At 50.3% G+C, this 22,388-nt stretch overlaps 1 protein-coding gene across 1 annotated transcript in view; it reads left to right on the top strand.

Annotated features, from left to right (window-relative positions):
- Positions 1–22,388, top strand: part of LOC123749789 (protein O-mannosyl-transferase TMTC2) — a 918,506-nt gene that overhangs the window by 745,357 nt on the left and 150,761 nt on the right. Inside the window, exons 4-6 of the mRNA XM_069301975.1 lie at positions 4,990–5,677; positions 6,393–7,074; positions 7,242–7,415. Coding sequence (XP_069158076.1) covers positions 4,990–5,677; positions 6,393–7,074; positions 7,242–7,415 — 1,544 coding nt within the window. The remainder of the gene's footprint in view (positions 1–4,989; positions 5,678–6,392; positions 7,075–7,241; positions 7,416–22,388) is intronic.

Genomic DNA, 22,388 nt, shown 5'->3' with positions numbered 1-22,388 from the left:
GTACCTGTGTATAGTCAGCAGGCAGCTGTAGAATGATACAGTACCTGTGTATAGTCAGCAGGCAGCTGTAGAATGATACAGTACCTGTGTATAGTCAGCAGGCAGCTGTAGAATGATACAGTACCTGTGTATAGTCAGCAGGCAGCTGTAGAATGATACAGTACCTGTGTATAGTCAGCAGGCAGCTGTAGAATGATACAGTACCTGTGTATAGTCAGCAGGAAGCTGTAGAATGATACAGTACCTGTGTATAGTCAGCAGGCAGCTGTAGAATGATACAGTACCTGTGTATAGTCAGCAGGCAGCTGTAGAATGATACAGTACCTGTGTATAGTCAGCAGGCAGCTGTAGAATGATACAGTACCTGTGTATAGTCAGCAGGAAGCTGTAGAATGATACAGTACCTGTGTATAGTCAGCAGGCAGCTGTAGAATGATATAGTCACCTTTCTATTGTCAACACCTGTAGGTTTATATATTCACATGTCACATGTAGGGTCACATGTGCACTGCCAGACACCTGGGTCATACCTGGAGGTCCTTTACTGTTGCTAACTGTGTTCAACAAACTGTTGCTTCGAGCGGCCCGCACGCCCACATGTCCGTGTCTAATTATTTTCTCAAAGAAGTCCACTTTTGTTCCGGTAATATTTCTTAAGTTTTTTGAGAGGTTATCGAAGAGGTTGTCGACCTCCTGGAGAACATATATGGGTTTAGTTTACCTCAATGGCTACTTGCCTACCTGTTCTGTTACCTCTGCCCCACCCTACCTCCCTACCTCGTGCCAACCCTTCCTCCCTCCCTCTCCAACCACTTGGGCTGGACGGTAGAGCGACGGTCTCGCTTCATGCAGGTCGGCGTTCAATCCCCGGCCGTCCAAGTGGTTGGGCACCATTCCTTCCCCCCCGTCCCATCCCAAATCCTTATCCTGACCCCCTTCCAAGAGCTATATAGTCGTAAATGGCTTGGCGCTTTCCCCCTGATAATTCCTTCTTTCCTCCCTCCCTCCTTTCCTACTTCATGGAATCCCTACCCCCTCTATTCCTACAACATCTATCTCTCCCTCAGTACCCCCTGCAACCCTAGCACCTCCCTCTCTACCTTCTACAGTTCCTACCCTTCCATTTCCTTCCCTTCCCTCCCTGTTTCTCTACCTTCCACCTCACCCCCCTCCCTCTCAGCCTTGGAGCGGGATTTACGTCAATAGGATTTACGTGACGTGATTGTAGGTGTAATGACTGGGAATTCACGGAGACCTGCAGTTGCAACCCTGCATCTTGCAATAGCCACTCGCTAATTACCCAAAGGCGTGATCGATCGAATACTTGCAACACGGTAACAGGCAACAGGTGCCAACGGGGCCACGGAGCGCTGCTAATGCAGACAATGACTGCACAAAATGGTTGTCACTATAGCAAGCGAGAAGATAACGACACGTCAGTGGTCGAGGAAATGTAGTGTAATGATAGGTGGAATACCACACGGAATGAGGGCACGAGTTTTCTGTACAGAGATCAGGAGGCCACATTCCTCAGCTCTAGTAGCAAAAGCGTCGAGCAGAACTTGCATTCTAGGCTCGGTGGCAGCCTGTAAACATATATCATCAGCATAACAAATGACAGTGTCTTCATTATTAGTTGGAAGATCTTTAATAAGTTTATGCATCAGAACGTTGAACAACAAGGGGCTGAGGACCCCTCCTTGTGGAGTTCCCAGTTCAAAGTGTTTGCTCTCTGTGCTTTTAACACCATTAAACAAAACATATGCTGTTCGATTAGACAAATAGCCCTGTATCCATTTTAGTAATTTTCCTTGTATTTCCAGCTCGGCAAGCTGTTCCAGTATGATTTCCCTGTTTGCTGTATCAAAAGCTGCTGCTAGGTCGATGAAGACTGTTTGAGGGGAAGCTTCAATATGTGCGAAGTACTCAGCAAAATAGTGTTGTGTACTGAGCCCAGGCATAAATCCAAACAGTTGGGGTGACAGGTGCCCCTGTATACGATACATGAGTCGGTTAAGAACAATACGTTCAAGCACTTTACAGACACACGATGTTAGAGATATGGGTCTATAATTATCTGAGTGTGGTTTGAGGATGGGAACAATGACACTCTTTGTCCAAGCATCAGGTAATACTCCTTCACGTAAACTCGTTCTGTACAACACTAATAGTGGATTACCTGGTACGTGTGAGACTAATCTCAGTAGACTGTAAGTAATACCGTCCTCTCCAGGAGCAGTTGATTTTCCCATCTTTAGTGCATGATTTAATTCCCATTCAGTTACATCATTAAGGTCCGACACGTCCATAGCTGTACAGGCAAGACTGATGGTTCGTTGTCTGTTGGGGCGTGTGTCATCAAGTTTGTGCTGTATGTTAATTGTGAGTGAGTGGGAGGGGTGTATGAGCACTACAGAGCCAGCATACAGCCAGAGTCCCTTTCTCTCACGTATTTCACTCCCAAGTGACAATAACATATTATCCTCGCCACTTGCAACACAACAATATATGCAGTTAAGCACTTATGCGAGGCTATACGTCCGTTGCTCCTGTTAACACTTGAACCGTTATTGGCCATCAGTAGGCCTAGTTCTGCCACTCTAAAGAGTTCCTCTATGCTGCCACGATAAGCAGTTCCGCGGCTTGGTGAGTCCGCTCAGCCTGACCCCTTCCCCAGTGGGGTCAGGCCACACACCATTAGTGAGAGAGAACTTTTTGGGGTCAGGGAAGCACTAAGCTTTTCCAGTCTTGGCCGAGCATGGGAACCACCAATCAGAAGTGCTCACCTTGACCTCCACATACCAAATGTTAACACCATTACCAACATGGCTGCTAAGTTCACTCCATTGTGAAGCTAGGAGATGCCTAGACCAATAAGGCGACAGCTAAGACAACTAGCCAATTACAGAGCAGCTTGCATGACAGGTGGGAGCAACTGGCACAAGTGTCAGGACAGCACTGAGATGTACGCACATGACCCCGCACTTGTCTCGTGTGACCTGACCTTGTACCTCTCTAGGCAGTTCCTAGAGTGATTAGCCCTCCTCCTGTAGTTACCTCCAAACTGCAGTACTCACTCTTACTGCTGATAATAACTTATCAACTCTGAATATCATGTATCTAGGTAGGAATTAAGAAAACTCTAAGGAGTAAGCGCCAACCCATTACGACTATATAGCACTGGGAAGGGGTCAGGATAAGAATTTGGGATGGGACGGAGGGAAAGGAATGGTGCCCCAACCACTTGGACGGTCGGGGATTGAACGCCGACATGCATGACGCGAGACCGTCGCTCTACCGTCCAGCCCAAGTGGTTGGGGATGTAGCTGCTATTCTGTTCACTGTAGCACCCTCCATAATCTTCGTACGAAGGCACCGTAGCATCACTGGAATACTTGTGCCCTTGTGTATGCGAAGACAGCAAAAACGACTGTTTATTGTACAGTAAGGACGACTTTACTGGCTGAGGAATAAAGCGGTTAATGACCGTGAACATACAGTGACACTGAACATACAGTGACAGTGAACATACAGGGACAGTGAACATACAGTGACACTGAACATACAGTGACAGTGAACATACAGGGACAGTGAACATACAGTGACAATGAACATACAGTGACAATGAACATACAGTGACAGTGAACATACAGTGACAGTGAACATACAGTGACAGTGAACATACAGTGACAATGAACATACAGTGACAATGAACATACAGTGACAGTGAACATACAGTGACAGTGAACATACAGTGACAGTGAACATACAGTGACAGTGAACATACAGTGACAGTGAACATACAGTGCACAGTACGACGGAATCCACACAGTTCCCGTTGACGTCCATCGTTACACTGAAGGCACTGTGATTTCAGCACTCTCGCAGTAGGATTAACCAGTATTAAATAAGAGTGATTAAATCAGGTTGTAATATAGAGGAAGACTAATCTCAGTCTGGGATTTATGCGAGAGATATAATTATACATAATGGAGATTTATTTGGATATCGGATTCAAATAAGCGGAAGATTAATGGCAAATTAAATTCCATAAGAATGAGTCACGTGGGGGATTTATCTCAAAGAATAAGTCACGCAACGTAGGGATTTATGCCGTTCTAAGTCAAAATAGTGGGGGAGGGGGGGGGGGGGGAGGGATTTATGCATAGTTATAAATCACACAATCATTGATTGTGCTGCAAGGGCATGGTGCAATTATATGGTAATGAGGATTTACATTTGCAAAATATTTGTTTACAAATCTGAAGATTTGTTCTGTATTTTACAAGGGCCGAGAATTTACTCCCATATTATATTGGAGGGAGTTAGAACCCCCCCCCCCCCCCCCATGACGTGTATAAAGGGGTTAGGCCCCATGATGGGTATATCAGGGGGTGTATAAGACACTAGGAGACAACAGGGGACATCAGGGAACACCAGGAGACATCGGGAGACATCAGGGGACATCAGGAGACACTATGAAATACCAAGAGACACCAGGAGACACTAAGAGACATCAGGAGACATCAGGGGACATCGGAAGACACCAAGAGACACCAGGAGACATCAGGAGACAACAGGGGACATCAGGAGACATCAGGAAACAACAGGGAACATCAGGAGACAACAGGGGACACTAGGAGACACCAAGAGACACCAGGAGACACTAAGAGACATCAGGAGACATCACCAGACACCTGAGGACAGGAAGTCCTCACATCTAAGATGAAGACCTTAAGAATCGTATCCTCCGGAGCTGATGTGATTCACTTAGTCACTTTTTTAGAGAGAGAAGGGAGGGAGGGAAGGAGGTATCAGGAGAAGGGAGGGTAGTGGGTATGAGGGGTGGAAGGGTAGGAGGTATTAGGAGGTAGGGAGGGAAGGGAAGGGTAAGAGAGAGTGGGTAAAGCCGCCATGAGTTAATAACCATATACCCCCTCGTTACGGAGAGTTAATGTTACCTTCTAACAAGACCATTTTCCCCTACAGGATGAATGTGGTGCTGGCCCGCGCTCTCACCCGCGACTACGACCTGCCGGGGGGCGAGGGCGGCCCCTCGGCAGTGCCACCCCCGCCCACAGTGCCGCCCGCGCCCCCCACACTGCCGCCCTCATCAGTGCCAAGCCCGGCTGTGCCTTCCCTCACTCCCTCGCTCAAAGCCGGCTTCTCGGCTTCCACCTTCCACGTGGTCAATGTGCTCCTACACGCTGCCGTCACCGCCGCCTACGTGGGCGTGTTGCAGTGCGTCGGAGTAGGGGCGTGGGCGTGCCTTGGGGCCGGGTCACTCTTCGCCGCCCACCCCGTGCACGTGGAAGCCGTGGCGGGCGTGGTAGGACGGGCGGAGCTCCTAGCCGCCCTCGCCTTCTGCCTCGCCCTGGCCGCCTACATCAGGTATCTCCGTGGGCGTGCCACGGGGCGGGCGTGGGCGCGGAGACTCGGCAACTGCGGCCACGGGTGCGTGTGCTGGGAGGACAACCACGCCTCTAAAGCCCTCCCCTGCGCCACCATCTGCTGGGGCTCCAAGGGCAGATGGGCGGTGCCGTCGTGGGCGTGGCTGGTGCTGAGCGTGGCAGGCGCGGGCGTGGCCATGGCCTGCAAGGAGCAGGGCGTCACGGCCCTGGGAGTAGGTCTACTGCTGCAGGCCGCCGCTGTTCTCACTATCACGCCCAGGAATAAGGTGAGGATCACCATCCAGTGTCACTATCTACCACAGGATGAGTATGGGGTGCACAGTAATCTACCACATGATGAGTATGGGGTGCACAGTAATCTACCACATGATGAGTATGGGGTGCACAGTAATCTACCACATGATGAGTATGGGGTGCACAGTAATCTACCACATGATGAGTATGGGGTGCACAGTAATCTACCACATGATGAGTATGGGGTGTACAGTAATCTACCACATGATGAGTATGGGGTGTACAGTAATCTACCACATGATGAGTATGGGGTGCACAGTAATCTACCACAGGATGAGTATGGGGTGTACAGTAATCTACCACATAATTAGTATGGGGTGCACAATAAGCAGCTGTCATTTGTCTTTAACTGTCATGTTTCTGTAGCTGTCATATATATCCGTAGCTGTCATGTGTGTTTAGCTGTCACGTGTCTGTCACTATACCTGTCACGTGTCTGTCACTATACCTGTCACGTGTCTGTCACTATACCTATCACGTGTCTGTCACAATACCTGTCACGTGTCTGTCACTATACCTGTCACGTGTCTGTCACAATACCTGTCACGTGTCTGTCACTATACCTGTCACGTGTCTGTCACTATACCTGTCACGTGTCTGTCACTATACCTGTCACGTGTCTGTCACTATACCTGTCACGTGTCTGTCACTGTAGGTGTCACTATACCCTTGACGTGTCTGTTACAGTCTGTGGTGCAGGCGCTGGTACGGGAGCTGTGGCCGGGTAGCGTGAGCACTCTGGCGCTGGTGTGGGCGCGTGTCAGCCTCGCCCCCCACACGCCCACCTTCACCCACGCCGACAACCCGGCCGCCCACGCCCCCTCGGTGCTGACCCGCGCCCTCAGCATCGCCCGAGGGTGGGCGGTGCACGGGCGGCTCCTGGTGTGGCCTGCCACCCTCTCCTTCGACTGGTCGATGGGCTCCGTGCCTCTGGTCACGTGCCTGAGCGACCCTGCCAACCTGGAGACTGCCGTGCTGCTGGCGTCCGTGGCGGCCGTGGCTGGCACGGCTGCCACGGCCTGCTGGAGGGCGCGCCACCACCTCACCCTCACCACAAAGATGTACACATATCACAGCCAGCACGCCTACCACGACGTGCTCAACAACAACGTGCAGCACGGCGACGTGCCGTACCCGGCGTACCCACTCCGCCGCCCGCCGTGCTGGCACCCGAGTCCCCTGGTGCTGGTGCTGGCGTGGGGCCTGCTCGTCCTGCCCTTCCTCCCGGCCTCCAACCTGGCCGCCTACGTGGGCTTCGTGGTGGCCGAGCGAGTGCTGTACCTCCCCTCCATGGGCGCCTGTCTCCTGGTGGCACTGGGGTGCCAGTCTCTCTGGCGCGCCACAACCACACCCAAATGGCATCGAACAGGTGAAACGAACCCTTAAAATTACCACCTGTCCTATGTATATATATATTCACCACATAACTAACTTTACTAGACATTGCTAGATAAAGCCACTGTGTGATATAAGTGCGTGGTCATATCTGCTTTATTACCTCTTGTAGCTGACAGTGTGATCATTGTCTGCTCTCAGGCGAGTCACGCAGTAAAAGCAGAGTGTGCAGGAGTCGCGGGTGGCGTGCGGTGGTGGCGGGGGCGTGTGTGGGCCTCCTGCTCCTCCTGGCCGCCAGGACTGTCAGAAGAAACCAAGACTGGCAGAGCGACGAGGCCCTCTACCGCGCCGGTGTCACCGTCAATCCACCCAAGGGTGAGTGTTGCTGACCTCTCTTCTAATACACTCACAGATATCTATACACACATACCTGGCTATGTATACACCTACCCGAGACTACATATGTTGGGTTTACATATAGTCATGCAGGGTCATGTGATCAGTAGCCTGCAGTGACAAATTTTGGGTGCATTATGAGGATGTCTTCAAGAACACGAGAGGTAGTAAAGTAATTGCAAAGGTCCAGGGACATCATGCAGGGGTGTGTGAAGGGTCTAATAACTGGGCATTTGGTGATGTGGTGTGGGAGGACATGACCTAGTTCCTGCTTAAACAGTTTGCACCTGGAGTGATTAGGATTGGGAGATTCGTTACCTGTAGCCACCTGCTACAAGTAACGGTAGCCACTTGCTACAGGTAACGGTAGCCACCTGCCACAGGTAACGGTAGCCACCTGCAACAGGTAACGGTACCTGCCACAGGTAACGGTAGCCACCTGCCCCAGGCAACGGTAGCCACCTGCAACAGGTAACGGTAGCCACCTGCCACAGGTAACGATAGCCACCTGCCACAGGTAACGGTAGGCACCTGCCACAGGTAACGGAAACCACCTGCCACAGGTAACGGTAGCCACCTACTACAAGTAACGGTAGCCACCTGCCACAGGTAACGGTAGCCACCTGCCCCAGGTAACGGTAGCCACCTGCAACAGGTAACGGTAGCCACCTGCCACAGGTAACGGTAGGCACCTGCCACAGGTAACGGTAGCCACCTGCCACAGGTAACGGTAGCCACCTGCCACAGGTAACCGTAACCACCTGCCACAGGTAACGGTAACCACCTGCCACAGGTAACGGTAACCACCTGCCACAGGTAACGGTAACCACCTGCCACAGGTAACGGTTACCACCTGCCACAGGTAACGGTAACCCAACCTGATCCTGGCAACCATGAAAACGCACCATTGGTTGTTTCAGTCGTGTTAGCAGAGTATTTACTATTTGTGTCTACAGAATCGAGCAATTAGCTCCTGGACTCCGCCTTTCTAACCAATCTATTTTTCCTTCCATCTGGGCCTACAGCCTTTGTCACATCCAACTTTAGTAAACACTTCCTTACTTCCCCGCTGGTAATCTCAAACTCTTCCAGTGGTTCCTGGTAAGCTATTCGCTCTCTTGTCTCTGGAATTTCTCTTTGCTCTAAGGTGAAGACCTCCTGGAATTTCTTATTCAGTTCCTCACACACTTCCTTGTCATTTGTAGTGAATCCTTCCGCCCCTATCCTAAATTTGATAACCTGTTCCTTTACTGTTGTTTTTCTCCTGATGTGGCTACGCAACAGTTTAGTCTTTGCCTTGCTTGCGATGTCATTTTCGTATTGTCTTTCTGCCTCTCTTCTCATCCTGACATATTCATTCCTGGCATTCTGGTATCTTTCTCTGCTCTCCAGTGTCCTGTTATTCCTATAGTTTCTCCATGCCCTTTTACTTTGCTGCTTAGCTAGCCTACATCTCTGAATAAACCATGGGTTTCTCATCATTTCTCTGTTTTCCTTTTGGACTGGGACAAACTTGTTTCCTGCGTCCTTGCACTTCTGCGTGATGTAATCCATCATATCTTGGGCCGTCTGTGTGTGTGTGTGTATGTGTGTGTGTGTGTGTGTGTGTGTGTGTGTGTGTGTGTGTGTGTGTGTGTGTGTGTGTGTGTGTGTGTGTGTGTGTGTGTGTGTGTGTGTGTGTATTGCCAAACCCACATACCATGTATTTTCACAATAAAACCATTCGTATCGGCTTTCCTCTTAAGTCTAAAAAAAAAACGTTTTGGCTCTACACCAAAGAGGGTTTCCACACGAAACCTCTCGCCAATAGTGCATATATATACTCCACCTTCTTTCACCTGGTGAGCTCTTGCTCGTGTCTGGCTACCAGTAAAGTGATGCCAAGCAACACTGATGTATTTAGCGAGTCGTAGTTATCTACACTGTACTTCCGGCACGTCTGTATGTACACACACCTCGAGAAGAGTGTTTTACCTTGTGTATTTGGTATACATTGTATTTTGTGGATAGGTGTGGTGCTCTCTGTAACGCCTTTGTATTGAGTAGATTTGACTGTATTGTTTTGGTATATATTTCTGATCGTGTACTTTTGTGTTGGGTGTAGCCTCTTCTGCTTCTGTTCCTTCATTCGTGACCCCCTTCCAGCACCTCCCTCCATCCCACCTACTCCCTCCATCCCACCTACTCCCTCCATCCCACCTACTCCCTCCATCCCACCGACTCTCCCTCCATCACCCTCCTACTCCTATTCTATTCTAATTATTGCCTGCCTTTGTTCGCCATCTGTGTGCGTCTTTACCCACATAGCAACTGCCTTGTCCGGTCAGTTGGCCTTCCCGGCGGCCCTTCCCATCCTTGTTGCCATCCCAGCCCCCATCTCGTCTATCCTTCCGCCCCCTCCTTCATCATCCCTCCCCTCTCCTCCATCCCCCCCCCCTCGCGTATAGCCAAACCAGGAGAGTGCCTGTTCAACTTGTCGTACCAACTTGGCGCACTGATCACTACTACCTCAATTATACGCTGCGCAGTGCTCAAGCTTAGTGTTAATTATACGCTCTCTGCGCAGTGCTCAAGCTTAGTGTTAATTATACGCTCTCTGCGCAGTGCTCAAGCTTTGTGTTAATTATACGCTCTCTGCGCAGTGCTCAAGCTTTGTGTTAATTATACGCTCTCTGCGCAGTGCTCAAGCTTTGTGTTAATTATACGCTCTCTATTACTCCTGGGGTACTTCTAAGTAACCGCTAACATCCTCCCTTTTATCTTATTTCAAAGTAAATTCATCCCTCCTTTTCAATAATTAGGAATCCACACACTGGGGTTTATGTTGCGATTGACTGGTCCTTTCCCGCAGTCAATTAGCGTCGTTACAGACACTCTCAGGATAGGTGGTGGCTGTGTTTAGGTCTCATTAGTGAGTTTGTTAGTAGCTGGAAGGTCCAGTGTCTTTGTTTTGTGGCGCTGAACTACAGGTTATAGTAAGATTAAGACGGTGTACGACAGAAACGTTAAATAATGGCCAGCTAAACCAGGAATTGTAAGGTCGAGGCTGGTACCCGTTACAATGGTGGCAGCGGTGGGATTGGTGGGTAGGGGTTGGGTGGGGATGGGTTGTGGCTGGGGGTGGGATTGGTGGGTAGAGGTTGGGTGGGGATGGGTTGTCGGTGGGGGTGGGAAGATGAGTAAGGGTTGGGTGGGAACGGTTTGTGTCCATTGTGTATCCATGAGAAAGACACATTTCCCCAATTTCTATAACTTCGAGACCACGCGTCGGATCCAGGTGAAATTTTAACGCACCTCGCGTCGCCATAAGTGATAACCAGAGAATAACTCCAAACATTATTCAACACAACCCTTGCAAAAATCTTCCACGCGTTTGTTGTTGGTACTCAGAATTACGCCAAGATATAAAATAATTTCTATGATCAATATGAATCCATACATATCCTCGCTTGTTTGATGACAGGCGTGCTCATCACCCTGACCCATTCATCCAATGAATGAATTCTGTTCCCTCTTGTTATCTGCGACTCACGTTCGGTGATTGACTACTAATAAGCCGAATTAACAAAGAACAATCTTACACATTGACTGTTAAGGAACATAACTTTGGACCAGATATCAACATTACCCAATTCACTCATAATGACATTTGTTCAAACATTTAGGTCTCTAATAGCACCAGAAAACTTGACAAGTGAGCCGTTTGAGGCTATGATATTCCCCAGATGCTCTATAGTATTGTTTACCTCCTCTCTCACCCTCTCCACCTCCTCCCTCACTCCACCCCCCCACCAACCACTCTACCACCCCTGCCCCAACAACAATCCCCCCCACCAACCACTCTACCACCTCTGCCCCAACAACAACAACCCCTCCCCCCCCCCACAACAGCCGGCAATATGGAGAGTGTTGACAGGCCCGACGGATGCAACTCTGTGCTTGTTATCGATAATGGAAACCAGACCTAACTCACACAAGGCCGGATGCTCGGGCCCGGAGGCGCAGGCGGGGAGCCTGCCACTTACGCCAGACGATGGGTGATGGGTGGTGATGGTGACGGGTGGTGATGGTGACGGGTGGTGATGGTGATGGGAGGTGATGGTGATGGGTAGTGATGGTGATGGGTAGTGATGGTGATGGGTAGTGATGGTGATGGGTAGTGATGGTGATGGGTGGTGATAGGTAATGAGGGTGATGGTGATGGGTGGTGATGGTGATAGGTAGTGAGGGTGATGGTGATGGGTGGTGATGGTGATGGGTGGTGATAGGTAGTGAGGGTGATGGTGATGGGTGGTGATGGTGATGGGTGGTGATAGGTAGTGAGGGTGATGGTGATGGGTGGTGATGGTGATAGGTAGTGAGGGTGATGGTGATGGGTGGTGATGGTGATGGTTGGTGATGGTGATGGGTGGTGGTGATAGGTGGTGGTGGTGATGGGTGGTGATCTTAGGGGTAATGGGTGGTGATGGTGATGGGTGGTGATCTTAGGGGTGGTGATGATGGGTGGTGATGGTGATGGGTAGTGATGGTGATGGGTAGTGATGGTGATGGGTGGTGATGGTGATGGGTAGTGATGGTGATGGGTGGTGATGGTGATGGGTAGTGATGGTGATTGATGGTGATGGTGATGGGTAGTGATGGTGATGGGTGGTGATGGTGATGGGTAGTGATGGTGACGGGTTGTGATGGTGATGGGTAGTGATGGTGATGGGTAGTGATGGGTGGTGATGGTGATGGGTGGTGATGATGATGGGTGGTGATCTTAGTGGTGATGGGTGGTGATCTAAGGGGTGATGAGTGGTGATCTTAGTGGTGATGGGTGGTGATCTTAGTGGTGATGGGTGGTGATCTTAGTGGTGATGGGTGGTGATCTTAGGGGTGATGGGTGGTGATCTTAGTGATGATGGGTGCTGATCTTAGTGGTGATGGGTGGTGATCTTAGGGGTGATGGGTGGTGATCTTAGGGGTGATGGGTGGTGATGGGTGGTGATCTTAGTGGTGATGGTGATGGGTGGTGATCTTAGTGGTGATGGTGATGGGTGGTGATCTTAGTGGTGATGGTGATGGGTGGTGATCTTAGTGGTGATGGTGATGGGTGGTGATCTTAGTGGTGATGGTGATGGGTGGTGATCTTAGTGGTGATGGTGATGGGTGGTGATCTTAGTGGTGATGGTGATGGGTGGTGATCTTAGTGGTGAGGGGTAGTTACTCGTTACACTTGTGTATTTTCTTAATCATTATTATAAACCTACTCTACTTTCAGAGGCTGCAGGTGTGGAGAGACTAGCCACGTTACCAGTCTCTCCACACCTATATTACTGCAGGTGTAGAGAGACTGGCCACGTGACCAGTCTCTCCACACCTACATTACTGCAGGTGTAGAGAGACTGGCCACGTGACCAATCTCTCCACACCTACATTACTGCAGGTGTAGAGAGACTGGCCACGTGACCAGTCTCTCCACACCTACATTACTGCAGGTGTGGAGTGACTGGTCACGTGATAGTGCACCTGGAGCCTCAGGCTGGTCGGGGTGAGGGACAGGCGTCAGAGGACAGCCCAAGCTCTCTAGTACGTCGTATTCTGTACCTTAGGGTCTCAGATGTACAAATGACAAAGGACTTTGAAAATAGCATATCCACGTTGTCTCTGTATTTGTTGGGTTAGGTGGGTTGCTTGGGTGTGTACGTGTCTAGTTAGCTTAAGGATGTATTTGGTGCATTGTGGCACATCAAGAGGGGAGGGGAGGGGGGTCTATGGGCACTTGGAAGGGGTCAGGATAAGGATTTGGCATGGGACGTCCAAGTGGTGCCCAACCACTTGGACGGTCGGGGATTGAACGCTGACCTGCATGAAGCAAGACCGTCGCTCTACCGTCCAGCCCAAGTGGTTGGGAAGATGACAGAGAGCTTTTGTAGTGTTATAACTCATGAGAAGTGGTGACAGGGATGTTGCTATGTGAGCGAAGGGAACCCACTTGGTCACACTACCATCGGCGTCCTCGACAATCTTTTTGATGAACTTCTCGGTTCATTACTAGTTAGTGTTGTGTGTGTCATAATTATATCCACTCCCAAATCTCGTTCTTTCTCTGATTCTTCCAAACATTTATGGTGTATGCGCTTTCTGGTCTCCTTTCTCTCTTCTCCATCCTCATTACTTTACATTTATTGAGATTGAACTCCAGCAACCATTTGTTTGCCAACTGATGGAGTTTTCATGGTCATCTTGTAACAATCTGCAATCGACCTCTGTTTTTTGCATTCTTCATTATGTTTGCTGCATCTGTAAACATTGACATGCATGCACTCACTCCTTCGGGTAGTTCACTAACTTTAAGAACAGCAGAGGTCCCAGAAACGAGCCTTGGGAGGACCCCACTTGTGGTATTCCTCCAGCTGGAGACCTCGCTTCTGTGACTCTCTGTTTTCAGTCCTTCAGGTGCTCTCTTCCCTAGTTTAGTGACTCCCCACGTGACTTCCAGCTTGCATCTCCTTGTACACCAATCTTTCGTGAGGAAGAATGTTAGGTGCACTTCTATAGTCTAGGAAAAATGCAGTCTACCCAGCCTTTCTTTTCCTGTTTTATTTTAGTAACTTTGTCACAGAACTCGATCAGATTTGTCAGGCACGACTTCCCCTTCAGAAACCATGTTGATGATTTGTTACAAAGTTTGTCCTTGTGGAAATTTTTTCTAGTACCCGGATTCAAACTTGAGATACCCCTATTATAGATCACATAATAACATAATTATTGCACTATTTAAGGTCTATTGAACGACCAAAAATAGTGAGGATTAAGTGGAACTGCAATAGCTACTATGAGAGAGAGGGAGAGAGAGAGAGAGAGAGAGAGAGAGAGAGAGAGAGAGAGAGAGAGAGAGAGAGAGAGAGAGAGAGAGAGAGAGAGAGAGAGAGAGAGATGATGACGAAGACGGTGCTAGGAAACTCATGGATAAACCAAAGGATATACAGAGGTCAAATTTATTGAGATGCTGGACAAATAACATTTGTCCAGCATTGTCCAGGCGAGGAGAGGAGAGAAGGTGTAAACACTGAAAGGAACAATAAAGAAGACATGCAATAAGATGATAAAAGGCTGAATAATGTGAGTAATATGGCTGGAAATGAGTAAGTGGCACACCGAAGATCTGCAATTATATCAACATTACTGCCGAACACCGTCTTTCCAAAGGCAGTAAGACACTTCACAAATTCAATAATAACGATCAAATTAACTTGGCCGAATAACCAAATTTAGGCTGACATCCCCCTAACACAAACCTTAATTGGCCAATTAAGTTAATTATATTCAGCCGTCAGAATCTAATATCAGCCGTCACTAGGTGAGGGCTGTTGAACCGTATTGACCGTGGGTGTGTGGGTGCTTAGTCGAGCCCTGTGATGTCCTCTACGGGCTCACCATAGCCCGTGCTACTTGGAACGTTTTGTTCCCAGTAGCTGAATCTTAAACAACAACAACATAGGGATGTGCCTTAACGCTGAGAGCCTGCCTGGGGAGATACGAACGGTGTGTTGTGAACGCTTACGTCGACCAAGTGCCCACACTACCCAGCTCCGCGCCCCCAACAGTGAAGGTTGACCTCATCCTGGTGACTTACAGTGAAGGTTGACCTCATCCTGGTGACTTACAGTGAAGGATGACCTCATCCTGGTGATTTACAGTGAAGGTTGACCTCATCCTGGTGACTAACAGTGAAGGATGACCTCATCCTGGTGACTTACAGTGAAGGATGACCTCATCCTGCTGACTTATAGTGAAGGTTGACCTCATCCTGGTGACTTACAGTGAAGGATGACCTCATCCTGGTGACTTACAGTGAAGGATGACCTCATCCTGGTGACTTACAGTGAAGGATGACCTCATCCTGGTGATTTACAGTGAAGGTTGACCTCATCCTGGTGACTTACAGTGAAGGTTGACCTTATCCTGGTGACTTACAGTGAAGGATGACCTCATCCTGGTGACTAACAGTGAAGGATAACCTCATCCTGGTGACTTACAGTGAAGGTTGACCTCAAGCGAGGGCGTGAAGGAGGTCGCCCTCGATGTCATCTCGGAGTCTGGCTGAAAGGAAGATCTTGATAAATAGAGCAGTAAAAATCGACGAGAAAATGTTGGGAAAATGTGGCGATTGCGTCGCAAGGTTCATCAAGGACGTAAGTAACCAATTACGAAGCCTCTACATCTCTCCTCGCACAGTCTGCCTTCTTTATAGTTGATGTAAGAGTTTATCAGCTCCCCAGACACAACCAGTTGACAAGTTTTGATGACCATAAACGGTTAAATAAATGCAAACAGCAGCCGCCATGACTCAAGAAAGATCCACAGGTTTCGTAATTGGCTGTACAAATGCTTGCTGAATCCTGGGCCTCAAGGGGGTCGTGTCAGGAGCGACGACAACACAGGGAAGGGGTCGTGTCAGACGACAATACAGGGAAGGGGTGGTGTCAGACGACAACACAGTGAAGGGGTCGTGTCAGACGACAACACAGTGAAGGGGTCGTGTCAGACGACAACACAGTGAAGGGGTCGTGTCAGACGACAACACAGGGAAGGGGTGGTGTCAGACGACAACACAGTGAAGGGGTCGTGTCAGACGACAACACAGGGAAGGGGTCGTGTCAGACGACAACACAGGGAAGGGGTCGTGTCAGACGACAACACAGGGGAAGGGGTGGTGTCAGACGACAACACAGGGAAGGGGTGGTGTCAGACGACAACACAGGGAAGGGGTCGTGTCAGACGACAACACAGGGAAGGGGTCGTGTCAGCACCGACGACAACACAGGGAAGGGGTCGTGTAAGACGACAACACAGGGAAGGGGTGGTGTCAGACGACAATACAGAGAAGTGGTCGTGTCAGACGACAATACAGGGAAGGGGTCGTGTCAGCACCGACGACAACACAGGGAAGGGGTCGTGTCAGACGACAACACAGGGAAGGGGTGGTGTCAGACGACAATACAGAGAAGTGGTCGTGTCAGACGACAACACAGGGAAGGGGTCGTGTCAGACGACAACACAGTGAAGGGGTCGTGTCAGACGACAACACAGGGAAGGGGTTGTGTCAGACGACAACACAGGGAAGGGGTGGTGTCAGACGACAACACAGGGAAGGGGTAGTGTCAGACGACAACACAGGGAAGGGGTGGTGTCAGACGACAACACAGGGAAGGGGTGGTGTCAGACGACAACACAGGGAAGGGGTGGTGTCAGACGACAACACAGGGAAGGGGTGGTGTCAGACGACAACACAGGGAAGGGGTCGTGTCAGACGACAACACAGTGAAGGGGTCGTGTCAGATGACAACACAGGGAAGGGGTCGTGTCAGACGACAACCCAGGGAAGGGGTCGTGTCAGACGACAACCCAGGGAAGGGGTCGTGTCAGACGACAACACAGGGAAGGGGTCGTGTCAGACGACAACACAGGGAAGGGGTCGTGTCAGACGACAACACAGGGAAGGGGTCGTGTCAGACGACAACCCAGGGAAGGGGTCGTGTCAGACGACAACCCAGGGAAGGGGTCGTGTCAGACGACAACCCAGGGAAGGGGTCGTGTCAGACGACAACACAGGGAAGGGGTCGTGTCAGACGACAACACAGGGAAGGGGTCGTGTCAGACGACAACACAGGGAAGGGGTGGTGTCAGACGACAACACAGGGAAGGGGTGGTGTCAGACGACAACACAGGGAAGGGGTCGTGTCAGACGACAACACAGGGAAGGGGTCGTGTCAGACGACAACACAGGGAAGGGGTCGTGTCAGACGACAACACAGGGAAGGGGTCGTGTCAGACGACCACACAGGGAAGGGGTCGTGTCAGACGACAACACAGGGAAGGGGTCGTGTCAGACGACCACAGTAGCAGGGGGGAAGAGAGTGTGTACCAACACTCGGGTGACGGCCCAAGCGGCCCAGGAAGACACACGATAATGTGAAACTGATAGGAATGAGGAAATCTGTCTCCAGGAGGAGAAGGAGTAGGAGGAGGATGTAGGGAAGAGGAGTAGGAGGGGTAGGAAGAGGAGAAGGAGGAGCGGAAGAAGGAGTACAAGGAAGAGACGGAGGAGGCTTAAAATAACACGAACGAGACGGAATAGAGATGAGGGTGACAGTAATTAGGGAAGGATAAAGGGAGGTGAGTGAACCCTAGGGTAAGGATTGAAGGAAGGATTGAAGGAAGGAAGGCAGGAAGGTGGAGGCTTGCCTTTGATCAGCTACAGCTGGCCGAGCTCCAAGTTTTGGCTCAAGTTTGAATACTTGATAAGGTAGTTTGAGCCTAAGTTTGATCGACTTGTCAATTACGTTCGGTTGAAAATCAAGTTTAGCAAACGTCAGTAAATTGGGCTGTGTAAATATTCCCTCAGGTGGCTGTGTATGGTGGCTGTGTATGGTGGCTGTGTATGGTGGCTGTGTGGGGTGGCTGTGTATGGTGGCTGTGTATGGTGGCTGTGTATGGTGGCTGTGTATGGTGCCTGTGTATGGTGGCTGTGTATGGTGGCTGTGTATGGTGCCTGTGTATGGTGGCTGTGTATGGTGGCTGTGTATGGTGCCTGTGTATGGTGGCTGTGTATGGTGGCTGTGTATGGCGCGTGTGTATGGTGGCTGTGTATGGTGGCTGTGTATGGTGGCTGTGTATAGTGGCTGTGTGGGGTGGCTGTGTATGGTGCCTGTGTATGGTGGCTGTGTATGGTGGCTGTGTATGGTGGCTGTGTGGGGTGGCTGTGTGGGGTGGCTGTGTATGGTGGCTGTGTATGGTGGCTGTGTATGGTGGCCTGTGTATGGTGCTGTGTATGGTGGCTGTGTATGGTGCCTGTGTATGGTGGCTGTGTATGGTGGCTGTGTATGGTGGCCTGTGTATGGTGGCTGTGTATGGGCTGTGTATGGTGCCTGTGTATGGTGCCTGTGTATGGTGGCTGTGTATGGTGGCTGTGTATGGTGGCTGTGTATGGTGGCTGTGTATGGTGGCTGTGTATGGTGGCTGTGTATGGTGGCTGTGTATGGTGGCTGTGTATGGTGGCTGTGTATGGTGGCTGTGTATGGTGCCTGTGTATGGTGCCTGTGTATGGTGGCTGTGTATGGTGGCTGTGTATGGTGGCTGTGTATGGTGGCTGTGTATGGTGCCTGTGTATGGTGCCTGTGTATGGTGCCTGTGTATGGTGGTTGTGTATGGTGGCTGTGTATGGTGGCTGTGTATGGTGGCTGTGTATGGTGGCTGTGTATGGTGCCTGTGTATGGTGCCTGTGTATGGTGGCTGTGTATGGTGGCTGTGTATGGTGGCTGTGTATGGTGGCTGTGTATGGTGGCTGTGTATGGTGGCTGTGTATGGTGGCTGTGTATGGTGGCTGTGTATGGTGGCTGTGTATGGTGGCTGTGTATGGTGGCTGTGTATGGTGGCTGTGTATGGTGGCTGTGTATGGTGGCAGTGTATGGTGCCTGTGTATGGTGGCTGTGTATGGTGGCTGTGTATGGTGGCTGTGTATGGTGCCTGTGTATGGTGGCTGTGTATGGTGGCTGTGTATGGTGCCTGTGTATGGTGGCTGTGTATGGTGGCTGTGTATGGTGGCTGTGTATGGTGGCTGTGTATGGTGCCTGTGTATGGTGCCTGTGTATGGTGGTTGTGTATGGTGGCTGTGTATGGTGGCTGTGTATGGTGGCTGTGTATGGTGGCTGTGTATGGTGCCTGTGTATGGTGCCTGTGTATTGTGGCTGTGTATGGTGGCTGTGTATGGTGGCTGTGTATGGTGGCTGTGTATGGTGGCTGTGTATGGTGGCTGTGTATGGTGGCTGTGTATGGTGGCTGTGTATGGTGGCTGTGTATGGTGGCTGTGTATGGTGGCTGTGTATGGTGGCAGTGTATGGTGCCTGTGTATGGTGGCTGTGTATGGTGGCTGTGTATGGTGGCTGTGTATGGTGCCTGTGTATGGTGGCTGTGTATGGTGGCTGTGTATGGTGCCTGTGTATGGTGGCTGTGTATGGTAGCTGTGAATGGTGCCTGTGTGGGGTGGCTGTGTGGGGTGGCTGTGTATGGTGCCTGTGTATGGTGGCTGTGTATGGTGGCTGTGTGGGTGGCTGTGTATGGCGCCTGTGTATGGTGCCTGTGTATGGTGGCTGTGTATGGCGCCTGTGTATGGTGGCTGTGTATGGCGCCTGTGTATGGTGGCTGTGTATGGTGGCTGTGTATGGTGGCTGTGTATGGTGGTTGTGTATGGTGGTTGTGTATGGTGGCTGTGTATGGTGGCTGTGTATGGTGGCTGTGTATGGTGGCTGTGTATGGTGGCTGTGTATGGTGGCTGTGTATGGTGGCTGTGTATGGTGCCTGTGTATGGTGGCTGTGTATGGTGGCTGTGTGGGTGGCTGTGTATGGTGGCTGTGTATGGTTGCTGTGTATGGTGGCTGTGTATGGTGCCTGTGTATGGTGGCTGTGTATGGTGTCTGTGTATGGTGGCTGTGTATGGTGGCTGTGTGGGTGGCTGTGTATGGTGGCTGTGTATGGTGGCTGTGTATGGTGGCTGTGTGGGTGGCTGTGTATGGTGGCTGTGTATGGTGGCTGTGTATGGTGGTTGTGTATGGTGGCTGTGTATGGTGGCTGTGTGGGTGGCTGTGTATGGTGGCTGTGTATGGTGATTGTGTATGGTGGTTGTGTATGGTGGCTGTATGGAGTGGTTGTGTATGGTGGCTGTGTATGGTGGCTGTGTATGGTGCCTGTGTATGGTGGTTGTGTATGGTGGTTGTGTATGGTGCCTGTGTATGGCGCCTGTGTATGGTGGTTGTGTATGGTGGCTGTGTGGAGTGGCTGTATGGGTTGGCTGTGTATGGTGGCTGTGTATGGTGGCTGTGTATGGTGGCTGTGTGGGTGGCTGTGTATGGTGGCTGTGTATGGTGGCTGTGTATGGTGCCTGTGTATGGGGGCTGTGTATGGTGGCTGTGTATGGTGGCTGTGTATGGTGGCTGTGTATGGTGGCTGTGTATGGTGGCTGTGTATGGTGCCTGTGTATGGTGCCTGTGTATAGTGGCTGTGTATGGTGGCTGTGTATGGTGCCTGTGTATGGTGAATGTGTATGGCGCCTGTGTATGGTGGTTGTGTATGGTGCCTGTGTATGGTGGTTGTGTATGGTGCCTGTGTATGGTGCCTGTATATGGTGGCTGTGTATGGTGGTTGTGTATGGTGCCTGTGTATGGTGGCTGTGTATGGGGGCTGTGTATGGTGGCTGTGTATGGTGCCTGTGTATGGTGCCTGTGTATGGTGGTTGTGTATGGTGGCTGTGTATGGTGCCTGTGTATGGTGAATGTGTATGGCGCCTGTGTATGGTGGTTGTGTATGGTGCCTGTGTATGGTGGTTGTGTATGGTGCCTGTGTATGGTGCCTGTATATGGTGGCTGTGTATGGTGGCTGTGTATGGTGCCTGTGTATGGTGCCTGTGTATAGTGGCTGTGTATGGTGGCTGTGTATGGTGCCTGTGTATGGTGAATGTGTATGGCGCCTGTGTATGGTGGTTGTGTATGGTGCCTGTGTATGGTGGTTGTGTATGGTGCCTGTGTATGGTGGCTGTGTATGGGGGCTGTGTATGGTGGCTGTGTATGGTGCCTGTGTATGGTGCCTGTGTATGGTGGTTGTGTATGGTGGTTGTGTATGGTGCCTGTGTATGGTGTCTGTGTATGGTGCCTGTGTATGGTGTCTGTGTATGGCTCTGTATCTCTGGTGTGTACTTACTATGGTTGTGTGTGTGTGTATTCACCAATTTGTGCCTGCAGGATCGAGCACTAGATCTTGGACCCAGCTTTTCTGGCCGTTGGTTGTATAATACACGGACTCCGGTCCTATTTCCCTATCATACCTTGTTTTAAAATTATGAATAGTACTTGCTTCCACAACCTGTTCCTTAAGTGCATTCCATTTTTCCACTACTCTCACGCTAAGAGAAAACTTCCTAACATCTCTGTGACTCATCTGAGTTTCCAGTTTCCACCCATGTCCCCTCGTTCTGTTATTATTACGTGAGAACATTTCGTCTATTTCCACTTTGTCAATTCCCCTGAGTATTTTATATGTTCCTATCATATTTCCTCTCTCCCTTCTTTTCTCTAGTGTCGTAAGGTTCAGTTCCTTCAGACGCTCTTCATATCCCATCCCTCGTAATTCTGGGACAAGCCTCGTCGCAAACCTCTGAACCTTCTCCAGTTTCCTTATGAGTTTCTTCAGGTGGGGGCTCCACGATGGCGCGGCATACTCTAAGACTGGTCTCACGTATGCAGTGTAAAGCGACTTAAAATCCTCCTTACTTAGGTTTCTGAATGAAGTTCTAAATTTTGCCAGTGTAGAGTACGCTGCTGTCGTTATCCTATTTATATGTGCCTCAGGAGTTAGATTAGGTGTTACGTCCACTCCGAGGTCTCTTTCTCGAATCGTTACAGGTAGGCAGTTCCCCTTCATTGTGACTGTCCCTTTGGTCGCCTATCACCTGATCCCATTTCCATAACTTTACATTTATTCGTGTTGAACTCCAGTAGCCATTTCTCTGACCATCTCTGTAACGTGTTTAAATTCTCTTGGAGGATCCTACAATCCTCGCCTGTCACAACTCTTCTCATTAATTTTGCGTCATCCGCAAACATTGATGTGTGTGTATGTGTGTGTGTGTGTGTGTATGTGTATGTATGTGTGTGTGTGTGTGTGTGTGTGTGTGTGTGTGTGTGTGTGTGTGTGTGTGTGTGTGTGTGTGTGTGTGTGTGTGTGCGTGCGTGCATGCGTGCGTGCGTGCGTGCGTGCGTGCGTGCGTGCGTGCGTGCATACGTGCGTAAAACCGCCCTCAGGTGCACTTCAAAACTCATATCCAACTGCAATTTGTAGTTGTCATCATTCTTACCAAGTTTGAGAAATACCGATCAGTTGAACCGAGGCGGGAATCTTGCAACTGCATAAATT

The sequence above is a fragment of the Procambarus clarkii genome, chromosome 47 (assembly GCF_040958095.1).
Source record: "Procambarus clarkii isolate CNS0578487 chromosome 47, FALCON_Pclarkii_2.0, whole genome shotgun sequence".
In the NCBI taxonomy this organism is placed as follows: domain Eukaryota; kingdom Metazoa; phylum Arthropoda; class Malacostraca; order Decapoda; family Cambaridae; genus Procambarus; species Procambarus clarkii.
Note: the sequence above shows the minus strand (reverse complement) of the source record. Positions and strands in the feature narration are given on the sequence as shown.